The following is a 21,892-nucleotide window of genomic DNA, read 5'->3' as shown; positions in this document are numbered from 1 at the left end:
TGTGTGTGAGAGAGAATGAGAGTGTGCATCTGAGAGAGATACTTTCTGTCATGAAGACAACAAATATGGGGAAATCTTTTCCTTACCAGGATCATGTAAACCACACAGAGTGTTGCATTCAATTTGATGTATCCCTGATGCCAAAGGAGTATTCTGTAGTGAAAATGGAAGGAATTTTTGTTTTCATTTTGTGACAGAAAGTTAGATGTTGGATGCTGAGCAAATTAACAGCCTTGGCTATTGTTCTGGCTTGTTCTTTGTTTAGTCTTTGAAGGGAGAAATAATGACTGCTAACAAGCTACAGCAAAGGGTCATGAGAGCCAAATGCTACTCAGTTTTCATACATCTCACACATCTCCCCTTCAGTCTCTCCACCTGTTTTCACATTGCATGGTACATTTACTGATCAGCACTGTTGCATAATCTTGAAACTCTCAGTTGAATCATATTAATGCAGTCAGTAGCACTCTCACCTCTCGATTTGAAAGCTGAGATTTCAGACTTCACTCTGGGTATTGAGCATAATCTAGGCTGACATTTCAATTTAGTAGTTTAGTCATGCTCTTTCTACTCATTTACAAAACTATGTGAGCAATCTTTTCGAAACTGTGCATTATTCACCCCATCTGAAATTTTTCCACCAATTTGTTGTCTTCTATACAGAAAGTCTCTCTGATACGCACAAACTCACTCTCTCATACACACAAGTGCACATGCTCTGTCTCATACGCACACGTACACTTGCACACATACAAACACTCTCGCTCGTATACACATGCTCTCTCTCACACATACATGGCTCAGTTAATGATATGAATATATGAATAGGATACATGAATTACAAGAACAGATATCATCTATGATGCCTCATGGAATTGACTATCTTCTGGCATTCAGTATTTGACATGAGCAGTTGTCATTTTGCAATTTTTCTCTCAGGCTAGAGAACTCCAGGTCTTATACTGAAAGTCATTGGTATGGTGTACTGGTTAGAAAGATGATAATTGGGCTGAGGTGAACAGACAGCATAGTAAACCAATACTTTGCTTGGTTTGATGTTGGTATTGGTCTTTACTGTAAATCATAGAGTTGGGTATTACAGAAGCAGAGCATTCATCCCATCATGTCAGTGCATGTGCTCTTTGAAAAGCTGTCCAGTTAGTCATGTTCCCCTGTTATTTCCTTATAGCCCTGAAAATATCTTCTTTCTGAGTATTGAATTCCCGTTTTGAAAATTGTTTTGAATCTCGCTACAATTCTCTCAGGTGATGCACTCCAGATTGTAACAATTAGCTGTGTAGTTCAATTATGCCTAATGCCATAAGGGGGGTCCTGGCCCTAATAAGGCCCAGAAATAGGATTTGTAGCAAGTTGTTGTTGTGTTGCATCCAATGCTGGGCAGAAGAATCCCAATGTATGTGCTTTTCAGTAACAACTTACAGTACATCAATATCCTGAGCGAACAGGCATATTAATGAATGTGCCAAGTCATTATCTATGGCTCACCCTTGCGATATTGAGCAGCATTAGCTGAGGAGAACTGTGCCAACATTTCCTGCAATAACCTTGGTGTCTAATACTGCATTATACTGATTTTTTATTCTCGATGAGAGTGACCACTTAAAAGCAATTTGGCATCTAGTCAAAATAGTCCTTGACTGACAGAATGACTTCAAAAGCACCAGGCACTCAATTATAATCTTTATTACTCGTCTAGTACCAATGAATTGTAGAAGGACATTGGCAGATGGATTTAACCTACTGATTACATTGATACTGTTCTTAAGCACCCTCAACTGTGTTAACTTGTCACAATTCAATTTGAATTCTGGTTATTGGGCAGCACAGTGGCTCAGTGGTTAGCACTGCTCCCTCACAGCGCCAGGGACCTGGGTTTGATTCCACCCTCGGGCGACAGTCTGTGTGGAGTTTGCACATTCTCCCTGTGTCTGCGTGGGTTTCTTCCAGGTGCTCCGGTTTCCTCCCACAGTCCAAAGATGTGCAGGCTAGGTGGATTGGCCATGTCAAATTGTCTGTAGTGTTCAGGGATGTGTAGATTAGGTGGGCCATACGGGGATGGGTCTGGGTGGGATGCTTTGAGGTTGGTGTGGACTTGTTGGGCTAAAGAGCCTGTTTCCATACTATAGGGATTCTGTAAATCTATAAATCATAGAGTCGTACAACATGGAAACAGTCCCTTCAGTCCAACTCGTTCGTGCTGGCCAAGTTTCCCAAGCTAAACTAGCCCCACGTTCCTGCATTTGGCCTATATGCCTCTAAACCTTTCCTACTCATGTACCTGTCCAAATGTCTTTTAAATGTTTGTAACTATACCCGCATCTATGACTTCCTCTTGCAATTTAGTCCATATATGAACTACCCTCTGTGTGAAAAAGTTACCCCTCAGGTCCCTTTTAAATCTTTCTCCACTCATCTTAAAAATATGCCCCCTAGTTTTGAACTTCCACAGAGTCAGAGCTCAGTTATTGGTGGAGTTGTGGGTAGTGTAAAAGGTTGTCAAAGGATACAGTGGGATATAAATCAGTTGCAGATGTGGGCCAAGAAATGGCAGATGAAGTTTAATTCGGGTATGTCTGGGGCGCTGCACTTTGGGAGATCAAATGTTAAGGAAATGTGTGGTTAATGGCAGGGCCCTGAACAGCATGATGTACAGAGGGATCTTGGAATTCAAGTCCATAGCTCCCTGAAAGTGGCCATGCAAGTAGATAGGGTGGTAAAGAAGGTGTATGGCATGCTTGCCTTTATTGGTCAGGGAATTGAGTACGATTCAGGATGTTGCAGCTTTATAAGACTTTGGTTAGGCCACTCTTAGAGTATTGCATTTAATTCTGGTTGCCACATTACAGGAAGGATGTGGAGGCTTTGGAGAGAGTGCAGAAGAGGTTACCCAGGATGCTGCCTGGATTAGAGGGTATGAACTATAAGGAGAGGCTAGAAAAACTCCACTTTTCTCTGGAGCAGTGGAGATTGATGGGAGACTTGATAGAAGTCTATAAAATTATGAGATGCATAGAAAAGGTTCATGGCCAGGATCTTTTTCCCAGAGTTGAAATGTCCTAAGCTAGGGGCATGCATTTAAGGTGAGAGGGGGAAAGTTCAAAGGAGATGTGAGGGGCAGGTTTTTTGTACACAGAGTGGTAGGAGTGTGGAATTCACTGCCAGGTGTGGTGGTGGAGGCCAATATGGTGAGGTATTTAAGACACTTTTAGATAAGCGCATGAATATACAAGGAATGGAGATATATGGACCAAGGGCAGGCAGAAGGAATTAGTTTAATTTGATGTCATATTTGGCACAACACTGTGGGCCAAATGGCCTGTTCCTGGGCTGAACAGTTCTATGTTCTACATATCACAACTTTATCATTTTCACAAGCTGTTTGCACCTGCAGCACTCCAACATTGTTAGAGCTCTTGGAGAAGGGAATAAAAAATTGACACAAGAGGAGTTATTGCACCACATCATATAATGGAATGACTTCACTGAATAGAGAAAGCATGCACATGGCAGATATCTAGTTACTAATATAAATGAGCATCAGTCTGAGTTTAGAAAGTTCAAAAGGAAAGTGATAAAGGAAATGGGAGGCAAAGAGAGTATGAGTTGAGACTTGTAACTAGCACAAAATGGAATCTGAAAGTCTTCCATTAGCATCTAATAGTAAGAGGCTAATTAGAAGAGTGGAGTAAATTAGAGAGCAGAGTCTTCCTCTGGAGACAGAAGTTATGGCTAAGGTGCTAAATGATACTTTATATCTGTCTTTACCAAGGAGGAAGATGCTGTACAAGTCATCATGAAAAAGGAAGTAGGTAATACGTTGGATAGACTAAACATTGATAAAGAAGAGGTATGAGACAGGCTGACTATAATAATTTTGATAAGTCATCAGGACTGGATCAGATATATCCAATGATGCCGAGGGAATCACAGATAAAAATTCGAGAGGCACTGGCCATAATCTTCTCAACCCATTTAGAGGGATGAAGCCAGAGGACTTGAAAATTGCACGTGTCATATCCTTCTTTAAAAAGTGCTGTAAGGATAAAGCCAGCAACTACAAGCCATTCATTTTAACCTCAATGATGGCAAAGGTTATAGAAATGAGAGTTTGGAAGAAAATTAACAGTTGCTTGGACAAATTTGGATTAAAACACAGTAAGGATTTTTTAAGGGGTGATTTAGTTTAATCTAACTTCATTGAGTTTTTTGATGAGGCAACACAGTGAATTGATGAACGGTAATGGTTGATATAAATCAAGACTTTAAAACGTCATTTGAGAAAAGTCAAACAATAAGTTTGCCAACCAGGCTGAAGTCCATGGAAGTGCCAGTGACAACATGGGTACAAAGTTAGCTGAGTGACAGAAAACAAAGAGTAGCGGTGGATGATTGTTTTCAGACTGGAGGGTATTAGACAGTGGGCATTCCACAGGAGTGAGTATCAAGGCCTTTGCTTTTCTTCATAAATATTACTGGCCCAGACAGTGCACAGAGCACAATTTCAAAGTCTGAAGATGATTGAAAGCTTCAAGGTATCATGAACTGTGAGGGTTGGTAGATTTCAAGGGCCATAGACAGGTTGCTTGGATGGCTAGACGTGGGGGATAAAATTTAAACTAGAGGACTATGAGGTTATCCAATTTGATAGGAGAGGCATTATAAAGATTAAAATTTGAAAGTGATCATAGGAAAAGAGAAACCTTGGGTGGATGTGCACAAATTAATGAGAACTCAGTTATTAATGAATGAGGGAAACCTGGGCTTCACAGTCATAAACAAGGGCATTATGACTAACCTCAGTGAAGCTTTGGTATAGCCGAAATTGTGTCTGATTTTGAACATCACACTTCAGAAGGATGTGAAGACTTTAGAATTTGTGCAGAGTAGATTTATAAGAATAGTGCCAGGAATAAAGATCTTCAGTTATGTCAATAGATGGGAGCAGCTGGAATTGTTATTGGCAAAATAAAGTTTGAGATGAAATTTAATAGAAATGTTCAAAGTCAAGAGGTGTTTAGACAGAGTGAATAGAAATTGTTCTAATGGGAAAAGGATCAAGAACCAGGAGACCTGATTTAAGCTGGTTGGCACAAGAACCAAAGGCAATATGAGGACAGTTGTTTTTCTGCTAATGGCTAGGATCTGGAAAACACAGCCTGAGAGTGTGGAGGAGGCGGATTCAGCTGTAGCTTTCAAAAGAGAGTTAGATAAACATCTGAAGAGAACACAATTGCAAAGTTATGGGAAAAGGGGTGTGGCTTTTGTGGTGTATTAGTTGTGTCCCTACCTCTGAACCAAGAGGCCTAGGTTCAAGCACCACCTGTTCCAGAGGGGCATAATAACATCTCTGAACAGCCTGATTATAAAACATGCACAGAAAGGAGTATGAGACTTGTTGAATTGCTGTTGTAAAGAGCTGGCATAGACATAATAGGCTGAATAGCATCCTCGGATGCTGTCACCATCTTATGATTCTATACGAATCAGTTGTTTCCTGGTACAGTTCTTCTTATTCTGCTCAGCCTTCTGTCCAAGGTCTTGACTTCCTACAGCTATAATACTATAAATGAAGCCTGGCCAATGATGTACATGTTTTTTGCATAACTTCTTCATGGGAAGAATTCATGGGGCTGATTGACTTAGTCCTGTACCTATGTTTCACTGTATCTTAGAGCTGTGTTTGTTTATAGTAACTGATTAATAGTTGGATTTCTGGAGGTGTTGCTCAGGTCCAGTAAATTGTACTTAGGCTCTAAACCGGTTCCTCAGCTGTTACATAAATAATTGCCTGGACCTCGAGTATGTTTTCAGTTCAGATCTGAGCTTCCCTTTCTTTACTTCATTGTTCTCCAGTTGTGGATGAATCCGTGCTTTGAATGATCCTACTTAATAACGGACTGACCAGAGGCCTTTAATAGTTTTATTAATTTAGCTGTCTGAGACATTCAGTGAAATTTAGAAAGGTCAGTACAGCAAATCCCAGAGATTGATCTTTTAATCATGTCCAAAACTACACATTTATCAGATAATTATTGCCAGCATGAGTCTCATTGCAAAAGAATCAATGCTTCTTTACAATTTTAAATAATTCTCAGAAGGTGACAGCCCCAACATTTCAATGTTAGGCTGATTTCATCAATATCCGTGAAAGTGAAGGTAAGAAATTGGAGCATTTGACCCCTCAAATCTTCTTCACATTCAATTAGGTCATGGCTGATCTTCTAACTCAACGTTCCCACCCTATCTGTTTCTCACATTATAAAAATTAATACTTCATTGTCAGAAAGCACACAACACCAGGTTATAGTCAAACAGGTTTATTTGAAATCACAAGCTTTCACAGTGCTGCTTCTTCTTCAGATGAAGTGCAGTGAAGTGACGGAGCAGCGCTGTAAAAGCTTGTGATTTTAAATAAACCTATTGGACTATAACCTGGTGTCGTGTGACATCTGACTTTGTTCACCCCAGTCCAACACCGGGACCTCCACATCATAATACTTCATTGGTATTGAAGCACTTGAACATGTGTAATGGCTGTGAAAGCCATAAAAGCAAGGTTATGAGGATTTCTTTGTTATCCTCATGTCCCTTGATTCTCTCAGTATCCAAAAATTAGTTTATTCATGTCCTGAATAAATAACAATGTAAATTTATCTAGCACCTTTAATGTACTAAAACATCAAAGTGGTGATATCAAGCAAAATTTGGGCTATCTCTACATTCTGCTGACCACTCATAAAGTGACCATTCTTAAGGTGTGAACCAAGTTTAAACACTGCCTCTTTTTATTTTACATTATTCCTGATTGTAGACTGAATGAGGAGAAGGATATTTTACCAGAGTTTAAAGAAGGAATTGCTGTACTTTCACAAAGCAAGTCAATGAAAGTCATTACAAGTTGGGGTTACACCATTGCCTTGCAAGTAGCGAGGGAAGGTGTATGTAGACTGCACTGTGTATACAGGGTGAAATTTACTCAGCAACAGGTTACTGAATGGTTTGTGGAATCATGACTAGTGTGGATGTCAAAGGTCATCAACCTGATGACACCTCATTGGTTTCTGTATAGCTAGATAACTTGTGGCTGTGAACAATCCAGTGAGAAAACGTCAGACCTCTGGACAGGGATGTGGTGTATGTCTATCTCTCCAGTAAAATACCTGAAGCTAAAGAAAGTCAGTTGAATCTCCCAGCAGTTGCTGTAAGCTCTTGCTCTTAACCAATAACTCAAGAGACTTTATAATGTGTGAATTAGTCACTGTGTGCCTTCTATGAAGAAGTGAAGGAACGTGAAGCAAAGGATCAGAGAACTGAAGGACTTTGGCAATAAAACAAACATCCCATTAAATTCTGATGATTGGTGTCCTTTAACTGTTATCCCAATTTTTTTTTTATACTCCATCTCTAACACCAATGTTTCTCTTTTTCGTTTGTCTGCATCTGTGTGTATGTGTGTGCAGTTCTAGAAGAGGGTTGGGGTTTTAACCAGTAGAGTTATATGTCAACAGTTCATACCTATTTATTAGCTTTATTGGGCCAAGGCAGTAATGATATCTGGGGTTAGGTGGTTGGTTATTAGTGAGTGAATCCCATTTGATAGCACTGTTAGCAACCCCTTCCATCACTATGCTGATGTTTGAGCGTATGCTGACAGAGCAGTAATTGACCAGATTGTATTTTTACTACTTTTTGCAGATGGAACATTTTCCACTTTGTACAGTAAATGCCAATGTTGTGGGTGTACTATAAGAGCTTTGTTATGTGTACAGCTAATTCTCCAGAACAACAAGATAATTTGGGGGCCATTACCTTTTTACTGATATTGAGGTCAGGATGAGAAGTGAACTCGAAAGATGAGAGTAATGCCTTTGACATCTAGATAGCAAATGACCAAGTGTTAAGTCAAAGGTCCCTAGCAAAACTGAAGTCAATTGAAATCAGGGGGTAAAAGAATTTGCATTAATTGGATTCATACCTAACACAAAGGGTAGTGGTTCTGGTTGTTGGAGGTCAATCATCTCAGTCGTGTGTCATTCCACAAGAGGGTAGTCCACTCGGACAAAGTCAAGTAGCACTAGAGAAGTGAACATACCTGCTATTTTGAATTTACTCCTGCCTATCAACATCCTGGGAGTGACCTGGAGTGATTACAAAGAGGCCAGCCAGATGGATATTATGGAATATGAGTTCCTTGATTGGGGCTGTTAATCTGGTCCAATCAAGGAGCCCAGTCTGACAGATATAAACAGCAGTGTCAAGGCTTCTGTTCACTCTGGAAGCTGGCTATGAGCCAGCTGGGTCAGTGTCATGTACAATGCACGTGTAAATAAAGGGTGACTTGGTGACAAAATACCGACCTTTGTGGAGTTATTTCATTACCATTGACCAGAAATTCAACTAGACTCATCATGTGAATACAGTGGCGTCAAGAGCAGGTCAGAGGCTAGGAATACTGTGGTAAGTAACTCACTTCCAGACTCCCCAAAGCCTGTACATCATCTACCAGGCACAAGTCAGGAGAGCAGTGGAGTACTCCCCACTTGCCTGGATGGGTGCAGCTCCAACAAATTCAAGAAGCTTGACACCATCTCAGCCACTTGTGGGGCATTAAATCCACAAGCATCCACTCCCTCCACCACCGATGCTCAGTAGCAGCAGTGTGTACTATCGACAAGATGCACTGCAGAAATTCACCAAAGATCCTCAGACAGCACCTTCGAAACCCATGACCACTTCTGTCTAGAAGGACAAGGGCAGCAGTTACCAGGGAACACCACCATCTGCAATTTCTCCTTCAAGCCACTTACCATCCAGACTTGGAAATATATCGCTGTTCTCTCACTGTCACTGCGACAAAATTCTGGAATTCCCTCCCTAAAGGCATTGTGGGTCAATCTACAGCATGTGCCTTTGGCGATGTGAAAGCTGTGCAGGCAGCTGCATCAGTTTTAGCAGAGTTGAATTATGCAAAGCCTGTCAAATTGGCTGTTGATGCCAGTGCTGTCTGTGGGGGTGCTGTTTAGGGAGGCTTCAATGAGCAGTGTGGGGGAGGGGGGTGGGGGAGAGAAGTGGGTGGTTGAATGACCTGTGTTGTTACTTGCAGTAACTGACCACATGGCAACAGGAGAATTCAATGTAAAGATTGTGTTGGTTCAACATCATTTTGAAACATACATCACCAACAATATGAAAGAAACTTCTATTTATACAGACAATGCTCCTTTGATTTTTATGGGAAAGTTTTGGAGCAAGAATGTGTTGCTATTTTGGTGGAGCTTAATCTTCCAGCTGTACAATTTAAGAATTATTCATGTGTCTGGAAAGGGAAATGGCAGATGCTGTAGGTGATGCAGAAATAGAGTTTTGTCAAATATGGTTGTCATAACAAATTTGTATGTTTAATATCAATATATTATTACATTAATGTGATGTAGAAATAAGGTTGAAAAGATTTTTTGTTGGGAAATGAAAGTGCCTCTTAAATATACATTCTCATTATTCTTTAGGGAAGGCATATAGTTTTTTTTTGGTAGAGTTCGAATTTCAAACAAGTGACATGTGAAATTTGGTCTTTATTTAAAATTGGTTTAATTATTAACTTGGTCAATCTTCTCAGAACCATGATTTTGCACCATTATGTGCCTCCTGGAGTGTTAATAGATTTTGTTTTATATTGTGTGGTTTTACAACATGATAGAAAAAGCATTGGAAGAAATAATCTTTGGGTTCAGAATAATCAAGGATTGATTTTTCGCTTAGGAAAACCCAAAGATTGGAAAGTTTTTTTTTGGGCGTTCTGAATCAGACCTGATTGAAGTCACATGCAAATGTCAGATAGTTCCTTTAAGTTTAAAAAAAAGAGATTGTTCAGAGCAGTCAAGGAAATAAGATGCTGCAGTTTGTGAACCTTCCAAACAATGAATGTTTGGTTAGAAACCTGATTTAGTTTTTTAAAGCTGAGAAAGTCTAAGATCTCAGCCATGTGGGTAGTTGAGAGGAAAAAAAACCTCCCAGCTCACAGGACCAAAACTAGGAAGAAACAGTGAAGTCAAAGATACAAATTTCATGGGGAAAGGAAGTTCTCTGAATTTTGATTAACTGTAAAGTGATGGTGTTGGCAGAAGATGGGAGTTTGTTTTACAGTGCATTTTAAAATCTTTCAATCTGTGTTACATTTAGAAAGCTTGGTTTGTTTCATTTTGTTTTTATTTCACTTGTGCAATAAACCTGTGTTTTATTGTTCAAACCAAATCTACATCCTAGCATGCTTATGTTTCAGTGAAAGACTGCATTTGTTTTTGTTTGAATGATCTATTAAGCCAGATTTCATTCTGGGATCTGACTTGTCCAGTAGTAATATCAGCTGGAATCATCTAAGTGGAGCTCCATTCCTGTTCCTTTGTTGCCACTGAGTCAAAACCCTTGAAATCCCTTCATAACAGCTGCCCTACATGGACTGCAGTGATACCATCATCTTCTCTGGACAGTTACAGATACAAGAGAACCACTGAAATTTCCAGGAATGCACCTATACCATGAAGGTTTTTTTAAAAAATGGCTGTTGATTACTTTCTACGGCAGCTCAAACATACACCACATTCAGAAATCCAAAATTATCTATTGTGTTAATTTCAATCACACCATCCTGTGCACATGATCTGCGTGTTGATCTGGGGTGGTGGAGCATGCTCACACGTGTGTGTGTGTGTGTGTGTGTGTGCGCGCATGTACATGTGTGTGCATCTTTTTTCTCAAGGAAGGAATACAATAAAAATTGTGAATGATATATACTGGTCCAGCTCATCTAATATACTTCAAAATGGAGCCCCACTATGACCAGTACATTCATTTCCAAGTAATATTTGTTTTTTTAGTGATTTTTCCCAATGACATGTGTGTGTAACTGTACATGTGAAGCATGTTATCAGTGACTCTAGACAATATGCGAGATAGTGACCATGCATTGACTCTACTTCAGATTTAGTTCATTTCAAGGTAGTCCTAATGCTAATGTATCACTTCTTTCTCTCTTGCAGTGCTAAGCATCGGTGAGGGAGGATTCTGGGAAGGAACAGTGAAAGGTCGAACTGGCTGGTTTGCTGCAGAATGTGTGGAGGAGGTGCAAATGAGACAGTACAATGCACGGCAAGGTAAGGATGGCTACTCCATTTCCTGACAACTGAAATCATCTGGAAAGTGCTGAGCTGTTTATTGTGTTTCAAAAATATACTTTATTCATTAAAAATATCTTTGTATATGTACATAGCCACAAACACAGTTCAGTAACATATCAAGGAAACAAACATTGGAGTTTTTCTCTATCCAAACAAACCAAAGGCATTTCTTACTGGAACCAGATTATATTTAAGTGCATTTGAGACACTGGGAGGGTCTGATAACTGAACGGACCTGCATTTAACTTCAGCAGGAAGACCTCAGACAGTGGTCTTTCCCCGTTGTGCCTTGGCGGCAGCTGCCCCAAGCTTTAGTGCGTCGCCCAGCACCTACGTCCTGCATCTTGAGATGTGCCAGTCTGCGATACTCAGTCAAGTTCATATCCTGGTTCTGGAAGACCAACAAGTTTCAGGCAGGCCAAAGAGCATCTCTCACCAAGGTGATGATCCTCCAGGTGCAGTCAATGTATGTCTCAGTGTGATGTTTGGAAAGTGCTGAGCTGTGGTATGCCATAACTAATCACCAGTTTTATAAAGAAGATTTGTTGGGATTGTGCTGCCTAGACCCTGCTGTCATACACCCATCCTTAACGTCCAGTTAGCTGCAGCGTTGTGTCTCTTGGTTGTGGTTCATCCTTTGTACTATATTCTACTTAATGATGCTGTGTGCACAGTGTCTTACAAATTCTTATTTTACACTCTGTGTCCGTCTTGATTCTGTGCCATATTGTCATTTCTGTCCATCTGATTGGTCAGTAATTACCTAACTCTTCTTCCACGTTGGTACCTTGAACTTGCTTTAAGTCATTGTTATCCAAGGGCCTTCAGAATTTGTGCTCCCTTCCATTGACAGTGGGATTTTTTTTGTACTCATTCACGTGATGAGGACGTTGCTGGCTAGGCAGTATTTATTGCCCAGAGGGCAGTTCAGAGTGAACCCCGTTGCTGTGAGTCTGGAGTCACATGTAGTCCAGACCAGGTAAGGCTGGCAGTTTTCCTCCCCTGAAGGACATTTGTGAATCAGATGGGTTTTTCCAACAATCAGCATGGCCATCATTAGATTCTTAATTCCAGACATTTATTGAATTCAAATTCCACCATCTGCCATGGCGGGATTCAAACCCAGGTCCCCAGAACATTACCTGGGTCTCTGCATTAACAGTCCAGTGATAATACCACTAGACCATATACTCTTAATGGGATTGATATAGTCTTATCTCATTTCACAGCTTCTTGACTAAGCAGAACATTTTAACAATCTTCACTGTTACAAGGATAATAGCCTCTAAGGTTTTGGAGTAGATCTGTAGCTCGGGTTGTGGGTGTTGAGGTTGGTTGGCTCGCCGAGCTGGTTTGTTGTTGTGCGGATGTTTTGTTACCGTGCTGGGTAACATCCTGCACTGAGGATATTACCAAGCATGGTAACGAAACGTCTGCAAAACAACAAACCAGCTCGGCGAGCCAACGAACCTCAAGGATAATAGCCTGCCTGTGGTTATCTATAGTCTAACAACTTTTAAATACTGGATCTTTACATGGTTCAATTAGTCCTTTTTTCATTTCTCAATGTATCATGACTTGCACAGAACTTTACCTGGCATAGGCTTTACACTTTTGTGATGGTGTTAGATACAGAGAACAATTTTTAACCTATTTCTTTATGGATTTGACAACTGCTTTGGGAGGCGAGGGAGGATATTGCTGGGGCCCTGGTAGAGGTGATTAAAACGTCACCAACCACAAGTGACATGCCGGATGACTGGAGCATAGCTAATGTGGTTCCTTTGTTCAAGAAGGGCAGCAGGAACAGGCCCGGTAATTACAGACCAGTTAGTCTGACATCAGAGAAATTACTTGAAACAATCTGAGGGACAGGATTAATCAATATTTGGAAAAGCAAGGAATAATCAGGGATTGTCCAGTCTACAGGAAGGAGATCCTGCCTGACTAATTTAATTGCTTTATGAAAAGATGACTAAGTGTAATGATGAGGTTAGTGCACTTGATATGGTTTGCATGGAGGTCGGTAAGGCCTTTGACAAGGTCCCACATGGAAGGCTGATCCGGAAGGTTAGGGCCCACGGGAAAAGGAAAGTTGGCAAACTGGATCCAAAATTTGGCTTACAAACGGGAGGCAAAGGATGATAGTGGAGGGTTGATTTTGTGATTGGAAACCTGTGACCAGCAATGTGCCATAGGGATCAGTGCTAGGACCCGTGCTATCTGTAAGATACATTAATGACTTGGACGTGAATGCAGAAGGTATGATTAATAAGTTTTCAAATGGCATGACAGTTGATGGTGTTGTTAGCAGTGAGGAGAATGGTCTTGTGGTGTTGTTAGCAGTGAGGAGAATGGTCTTGTGCTATGGTCTGTTATTGATCAGCTGGTAAATTGGGCAGAAAGTTACATCTGATAAATGTGGGGTGATGCATTTTGGGAGGTCTAATAAGGGGAGGATTTACACAATGAATGGTAGGTCCTTAGGGAGTACTGAGGAACACAGGGACTTTAGTGTCCAAGTCTATAGATCCTTGAAAGTATCAGCACAGGTAAATAGAGTGGCTAAGAAGATATACTGGATGCTTACCTTCGTTAGGCAGGGAATTGAATATAGGAACAGGGAAGTGTTTTTGCAACTTGAAAGAGTATTGATTGGGCCACAGATGGAATGCTTTGTGCAGTTCTGGTCATCATGCTATTAAAAGGATATGATTGTACTGGAGATGGTTCAGAGGAGATTCACCAGGATGTTGTCTGAAATGAAAGATCTCAGTTATAAAGAAAGACAGGTTGGATTTGTCTTCCTTGGAGCAGAGAAGGCTGGCGCTGATGAGGGGGTGGATTGATGTATACAAAATTATGGGTGGTTTAGTTAGCGTCGATTGTGAGAATCTCTTACTGATGGCAGACATGTCTAAGACAAGAGGGCAAAAGTTTAAGATGAGGAGTAAGTGGTTTAGAAGAGGTCTGAAGAATCATTTTTTTCCCCCCCAGAGGGTGGTAGAAATATGGGACGTGCTGCCTCAGAGGGTAGCAGAGATGGGTACTCTCACAATGTTTAAGAAGCATCTGGATGAGCACTTAAAATGCAAGGGCATAGTCGGCTATGGACCAAGTGCAGGTTAATGGCATTAGTGCAATTTGGTGTTGGTCAGCATAGACAGGGTATGCCAAAGAAGCTGTTTCTTTGCTGTATGACTCTAACTAAATCTTAACGGTGCAATAATCCTACAGCAGAATAATGAACAGCTCTACCTTAAAATGAATAAATGAAAACAAAATGGAGACTGGCACTTGGCAAAAAAATTCAAAATGTAGAACAGATTTCATGCAGAGAAATTGTTGAACTCATTGTTGAGTCTTAGAATGGCAATAAGTGCCGAACCATAAATTGAGGTACCGTTCCTCGAGCTTGTATTGAGCTTCAGTGGAACAAAACAACTGGCTGAAGACAAAAAATGTAATCATGAGAACAAGGTGGTGAATCAAAAATGACAAGCAACTGGAACTTTGGATCATGGTGGCAGTTTGAACAGCAGTCTTACACAAAGCAGGAATCACCCAGGCTGCTTTCTGTCTCTCTAATTTAGCGGACACTGTGTTATGAGCAATGAATACAGTATACTGAATTGAAAGATGTCCAATAAATCTAGTCCTTCGGGTGTATATCTGCTCACGATGCTATTGAGTGGATATTACTTAAGGTACTGCTGCTAATATCTGTCACCAGTGGAGGGAGTGAATGTTCCAACATGGTAGTTGATGTTCAGTTCAATGAGTTGCTTTGTTCTAGATGGTGTCAAGATTCTTATGTTTTGTTGTAGCTATACTCATTCAAACAAGTGGAGGGTTTACTTCTAAGTTGTACCTTGTAGATATTGGACAGACTTTAAATAAGGAGGTGAGGCTTTCATACTCAGTCTCTGAATTGGTTTATAGCTGCAGTAATTTATGGCTAATCCTGTTAGGTTTCTGGTCACAAGTGGCCAAAATATGTTGATGGTGGGGAATTTGGATTTGTAATATCATTGAATGCAAAGCAGAAGCGATTAATTTCTCTTGTATTGAATATGGTCATTACTTAGCATTTGCGCGCTAGGATTGTTAGTATTCTTATGCTTTGATAGGATATGGGCATCGCTGTCAAGGCCAATATTTTGCTGGACATTCCTAATTGAACTGAGTGGCTTGCTAATCCATTTTAGAGAGCTGTTAAGAATCAAGTACATTGCTGTTGCTCTTGAGTCATACATAGGCCAGACTGGATAAGGATGCACATTTCCTTCCCTAAAGGATATTAATGAACAGATGGGTTTTTATTGCAGTCAGTGGTCACCAACACTGAAAATAGCTTTCAATTTCAGAATTATTTATTGAAATTTTATTTAATTTAAATTCCACAAATTGCCATTGCGGGATTTAAGTCCATATCCCCAGAGGGTATTTTATTACGAGTCTGATGTAATTGTCATTCTTCACCAATCTTCCTCTTAACTCACCACCGACCAGCCCAAGCTTGAATATTATCCAGGACTAGTGGCATGCAAGCACAGATTCTACCATTATCTGAAAATTTACCAATTGAACAGTACAATCATCAGTTAATATCCCCACTTCTGACCTTATGGATGAAAGGTCATTGATGCAACAAGTGAAGGTAGTCATGTGGACCTCTTGAAGCAATGTCCAGGGGCTGCATTGATTAGCCTCCACCAATCACAACCATTTTCCATTGTGTTAGGTATGGAACTTGTGCAGAAACTTGTGTATACCTTTAGTGTAATAACTGTACCTTCAACAAATTTGTTGCAAAATCAAGCAAAAACGTATTTCTTCACATACCCATTGATGCCTTTAAAATCTAAAGATTTACCAGTCTCTTTCTTGAATATATTCAGGAACTCAGCATTCGCAGCCTTCTGGTTGAGAATTCAATGGGCTCAGTACCCTTTGAGTGAAGGAATGTTTCCTCACCTCTGTCCTAAATGATCTACCCGAAATCCTGAGACAGTGTCTCCTGGTTCTAGACTTCAGATCCAGGGAAGATATCCTCCCTGCATCTAGTCTGTCCGGTCCTGTCAGAATTTTATACATTTCAATCAGATCACCTCTGACCTTTCTAAACTCTAGTGCATAGCACTGTCCTGCTATTCCTGGTGTCAGTCTAGAGAACCTTGCTGCACTCCCTCTATGGCAAGAATCTCCTTTCTTAGGTAGGGAGACCAAACTGTGTGCAGTACTCCTGGTGTGGTCTCACCAAGACCCTGTATACCTCCAGTAAGATATCCCTACTTCTGAATTCAAATGGTCTTTCAATGAGGACTAATACACCATTTGCCTTCCTAACTGTTTGCTGCACCTGTCTATCCACTTTCATTGACTGGTATACAAGGATACGCAGATCCCTTTGCATATCCACACTTCCCAATATGTAGCCAATTAATAATATTGTTCTTTTCTGTTTTTCCACATCGAAGTGTATAACTTCACATTTAGCAATGTTGTGCTGAATGTACCATGTGTTTGCCCATTCACTCAACTTAGCTAAATCACTTAAAGTCTCCTTGTGTCCGCCTCACAACTCATAATTCTGCATAGTTATGTGATGTCAGCAAACTTGGAAATATTGCATTTAGTTCCCTCTTCGAGGTCATTTATATATATTGTGAACAGTTGGGGCCTAAGCACTGATCATTGCAGCACCCCACTAGTCACTGCCTGTTACTCAGAAAAAGACCTATTATTCCCACTGTCTTCTTCCTGTAAGTCAATTAATTCCTGATCCATGCCAATATATTACTTGCTATCATAAGTGCTTTAACTTTGCCCACTAACCTCTTAGGAGGATCCTTATCAAAAGCCTTCTGAAAATCCAAATACACCATATCTACTGGTCTCCCTTATCTATTCTACCAGTTACATTCTCAAAGTAACTCCAGTAGATTTGTTGAGCATGATTTACCTTTCATAAAGCTGTGCTGGTTTTGTCCAATCCCATTAATACTTTCAAAGTGTTCTGTTATCACATTTTTTATAACAGCCTCTAGCATTTTACCCACTCCTGATGTTATGCAAAACTGTTATGTAATTTTCTGGGTTTTTTCTCCCTCCCATTTTGAATAGTAGGGCTACACTTACTGCCATCCAATCTGTAGGAACTGCTCCAGAGTCTATAGAATTTTGGAAGATGATCACCAAAGTATCAAATATTTCCAGGGCCACTTCCTTCAATACTCTGTGATGTAGATTATCAAACCATTGGGATTTGCCAGTCTTTAACCCCATTAATTTCCCCATCACTATTACCTTACTAATACTCATTTCCGTCAATTCCACCCTGTCACTAAACCCTTGGTTCCCTAACATTTCTGGGAGATTATTTGTGCTCTCTTTTGTGAAGGCTGACCAAAGTAAGTGTTCAATTCTTCTTCCAGGTCTTTGCTCCCCATTATAATTTCTCTGGCTTCTGACTGTAAGGAGCCTAGATTTGTTTTTGCTAAGCTCTTCCTCTTATATATTTACAGAGATTGGTATGGTCATTTCTACGGCTGATTGGCCTATTTCTCTGCCATTAGTTTCTAAGATTCAATAAAATTCAAACAAGCCTCAGTCTATCGCAGAATATTGGGTATTAATATGCCATTGATGTTGGGGGAATTAAATCCTTTTCATGCAGTTTGCATTATGCTCAGATTCATTAAATAATTTAATTATTGTGTAACAAAGCTTTTTAATCCATTATTCCTCAAACAAGCATTGTTTGAATTGCTGTTTTGAAGTGCCATTCACTTCTCTCAGAGAGAAGCCCTGCTCTGTATGGGTCAGAGGCTTTCATATTACTTAGCCTTGTATTTGAGATACAAACTCTGCTTTTCAATCTACAGTCTAAAGTCATTTAGGGAGATTTATAAACAGTTTGTGGTCTAAAGAATCCCTGGCGCAGTCTAATATGCATTTCTGAGATTGAATTGAATTTTATGCATGCTTTGGGATTAATTCATCTCCTTCCTCTGAACTGAATACTTAATGACCAAAGATGTAATTATTCTCCATCCTTCCTTTGCTTTTCTTGACAATTCTTGATGTCTGATACTCTTTCTTTTTTGTCTGAAAGATTGTCTCTCTAGCCACACATCTCCTCTATATCTTCTCCTTTGAGCCCTATCTTTGTTGAGCTCTATCTGTCTGTCTGCCTCCTCTGCCTATTACATTCTCCTCACTCTGTCCAGCCATAGGTTTTCCCCATGCCAGTGTGCTTCCTTTTGCATAATTTTCCTGGTAAAATCTGATAGGAGTCTGAGCAACTGTGAGCTATGGTGAAATGTGTGAGAGAATCAAGTGTGAAGTGAAGCAAGACCCATCTCAGTGTCAGGAGCAAATCACACTACTGTTTACACTTTTCACAAGAGGTATGACAAGATTCTCATCAGATAGCAGCAAGATGTTGATGGAGATTAACATTTCTTAAATGGGATAGCAAGAACTGCAGATGTTGGAGTCGGAGACAACACAGTGTGGAGCTGGAGGAACACAGCAGACCAGGCAGCATCAAAAGAGCAGGAAAGTTGATGTTTCGAGTCGGGACCCTTCTTCAAAATGGGGAGGGGGAAGGGAGCTCAGAAATAAATAGAGAGAGGAGAGGTGGGGCTGGGGAAGGTAGGTGGGATGATGATAGGTGAGCGCAAGTAGGGAGTGGTGGGAATTGGTCAGTGAGATGGGAGGGGCGGATAGGTGGGAAAGAAGATGGACAGGTTGTGTCAGGTCAAGGAGGCAGGGACGAGAGGGAGGGTTGGACATAGGATGAGGCCAGGAGTGGGGAGATTTTAAAACTGGTGAATTCCACGTTTAGGCCATTGGGCTGTAGGCTCCCGAGGAAGAGTATGAGGTGCTGCTCCTCCAGATTGCAGGTGGCATCGTTGTGATACTCGAGGAGGCCCAGGATGGACATGTCACCAAGGGAGTGGGAGGGTGTGGGGGAGTTAAAGTGGTTGGCAACCGGAAGGTGTTGTCTTTTGTTGCGTACAGAGCGCAGATGCTCTACAAAACGGTCTCCGAGTCTACACTTGGTCTCGCCGATGTAAAGGAGGGCACTTCGGGAGCAGCGGATACAATAGACCAAGTTGATGGATGTGCAGGTCAACCTCTGTCTGATGTGAAAGGTTTGTTTTGTGCCTTGAATGGAGGTGAGGGGACAGGTGTAGCACTTCCTGCGGTTGCAGGGTAAGGTGCTGGGTGTGGTAAAGTTAGTGAGGAGTGTGAAGCGGACGAGGGAGTCGCAGAGTGAGCAGTCCCTACGAAAGGCAGATAGGGGTGGGGAAGGAAATATCTCTTTGGTTGTGGGGTTGGATTGTGGGTAGCGGAAGTGGCGGAGAATGATTTGTTGGATGCGGAAGTTGATGGTGTTTACCAACACAAGGCACCTAATTAATACACCGCCTTCCTCCTTGCCAAGCTCTCCAAACATGCTTGACATCAGGTAAGCTCGAAAAGGGAGCCAGAGTGAGAACCTGGTGGATTCAAAGTCTCCATTTGCTCCCATGTTGGAAAACTAGGTAACATCTCAGGGCATGCCGCTTGCTACCAGCCACATGCATTCCATGTTCAGGGACATCGGGATTAACATTTGACAAGCTCTGAGAACCCTCATGGCACACCTCTGACCAACTTACAGGACGCTTCACCAATTTAATGCTGCACCTACACCTGTAATGTTGGAGGAAGGACACTGTGTATTCAGGAGCAAACACCCAGCTCATGGACTAGACCAGACTATACTCGATATCTGAGCTTTTTACTCACTGTCATAGAGCTCGCTCACTTTGATGCTACATGAATGCTCACAGCATCCTTGCCTTGTGTTGCCTTTTTGCACTTTGACCTCTCAGCCAGAGATCCAAGGCGCACATCTGTCTACCCCTCCTTCCACAGTAAGTTTATGCCTCGCAAGACTGTCTCACCTCTCCCAAAGGGTTTTCATTTTTGCATCTTTCCATTCCTTGCCACAATGTTAAGTGCCAACCAAGTGCCTAAATTTTCTTGGAAGTGCATGTGGTCAATGACAATGATTGATGCTCAACTTAAGATTCAGACATTCTGCTGAGAGCAGTGATGAATCATTAACCTCTTTGTACATTCCACCCCACTCAAAAATCCCTGCCTGCTTTGAATGTTCTCCTTCAAATTGTTGTAACTGAGTTTTTTTTAATCTGTCTTCCCTCAATTTTCATTCCTACTGTCAGATGTCAGCCTTTATCTTCCCAGTGTGCTCTGTGAAGTTCTTTTTCTTCTTTTCTTTCTTGGAACATGAGTCCCACTGTCAGGTTTGCCAGTTATTAATGACCTCTAATTCCTTAAGAAGGTGGTTGGGAGCCTTCTCTTTGAATTGTTGCAAGCAGTTTTGATGCAACAAACTGGTGTTGCTAGCCCAATTCAGACAGTTAAGGGTCTGGTCTGGAACTAAAATCATGTTATTACGTGAGATCAGGTCTAGACTGTAGGTGTCCTTCCCTAAAGGGCATTAATGAAACTGTTGAGTTTGGCAACAATCAGACAGATTCATGCTCACTTTTACTCCAGCATTTATTTTCCAAACTGTTATTGAATTGAACTCCTATTTAGGATTGCTGGCAAGATTTCTTTTTCTCTGAAGAACTGATGAGGTATCTTACATGTGCAGTTACTTATTTTTTTAAAAGATCAGAATGTATTTGGTTTTTACATCACAGGTTGATTACTGTATCTTAACTCACTAACCAATGACCTGCCAGAACTTTTTGTGCACTGTTACAATTTTACAGTTTTGCCAGTGAATGTCTCCTTTATAGAATCATAGAATCCCTGCAGTGTGGAAGCAGGCCATTTGACCCATCGAGTCCACACCAACCCTCCAAAGAGCATCCCACCCAAATCCATGTTCTACTCTATCCCTGTAACCCTGCGTTTCCCATGAATAACCCACCTAGCCTGCGCATCATGGGTAATTTTGCCAGGCCAAGGCACCTAACCTGAACATCTTTGGACTGGGAGGAAACCCATGCAGACACCACGAGAATGTGCAAAGTCCACACTTGAGGCTGGAATCGAACCCGGGTCCCCGACGCTGTGAGGCAGCAGTTCTAATCACTGAGCCACCGCGCTGTCTCCTGTTCAGAAAAAGCTTGTTCCTGCAGGTACAATAAAATGATAAAAGTGATGACTATGATTTCTCTGAGCCCCACTATTGGTCTCTATTCATGTCGTCTCGCCATCTCTGGCACTGCTGGTGTTCGTTCATTTACACTCTCTCTTACTCTGTCTCAGGTGATCCTTTGTCTTTAGGAGCACGGAACTAAAGTGTTCTGTGACTTGGTACTTCCTAGCCTGTTGGAATATAAAACACCTCAGCTACTTCCCAGTGCTGTCTCTCGGAAAAGAATTGTGGAATGATTGCCATTAATATTAGTGATAGAATGGTGAGCTGTGGTAAATGGAGCAGGTGCAGAAGTGCCGATGCTGAGTCATCTTTTATCTTTGATGAGTTATTACCAGAGGGCTGCTGCAGGGATTCCCTGTGCAGTTTATAAAGATGATATACCAGTAATAGTCCTGCAGGGGCGGATGACATAAAATGCTAGTGAGCCCAAGTCTTGGAATTTCTGCTTTTCTACATCTGACCAACAGAGAATACCACCTGTAAGACATGGGGCAACAGATAA

At 41.2% G+C, this 21,892-nt stretch overlaps 1 protein-coding gene across 1 annotated transcript in view; it reads left to right on the top strand.

Moving 5' to 3' along the window:
- Positions 1-21,892, top strand: part of shank3a (SH3 and multiple ankyrin repeat domains 3a) — an 886,564-nt gene that overhangs the window by 529,046 nt on the left and 335,626 nt on the right. Inside the window, exon 14 of the mRNA XM_048610479.1 lies at positions 11,058-11,171. Coding sequence (XP_048466436.1) covers positions 11,058-11,171 — 114 coding nt within the window. The remainder of the gene's footprint in view (positions 1-11,057; positions 11,172-21,892) is intronic.

Source organism: Rhincodon typus, chromosome 22 (assembly GCF_021869965.1).
Source record: "Rhincodon typus isolate 14 chromosome 22, sRhiTyp1.1, whole genome shotgun sequence".
NCBI lineage: Eukaryota > Metazoa > Chordata > Chondrichthyes > Orectolobiformes > Rhincodontidae > Rhincodon > Rhincodon typus.
The sequence above is the reverse complement of the archived record's forward strand: the minus strand, read 5'-3'. Positions and strand labels throughout refer to the sequence as shown.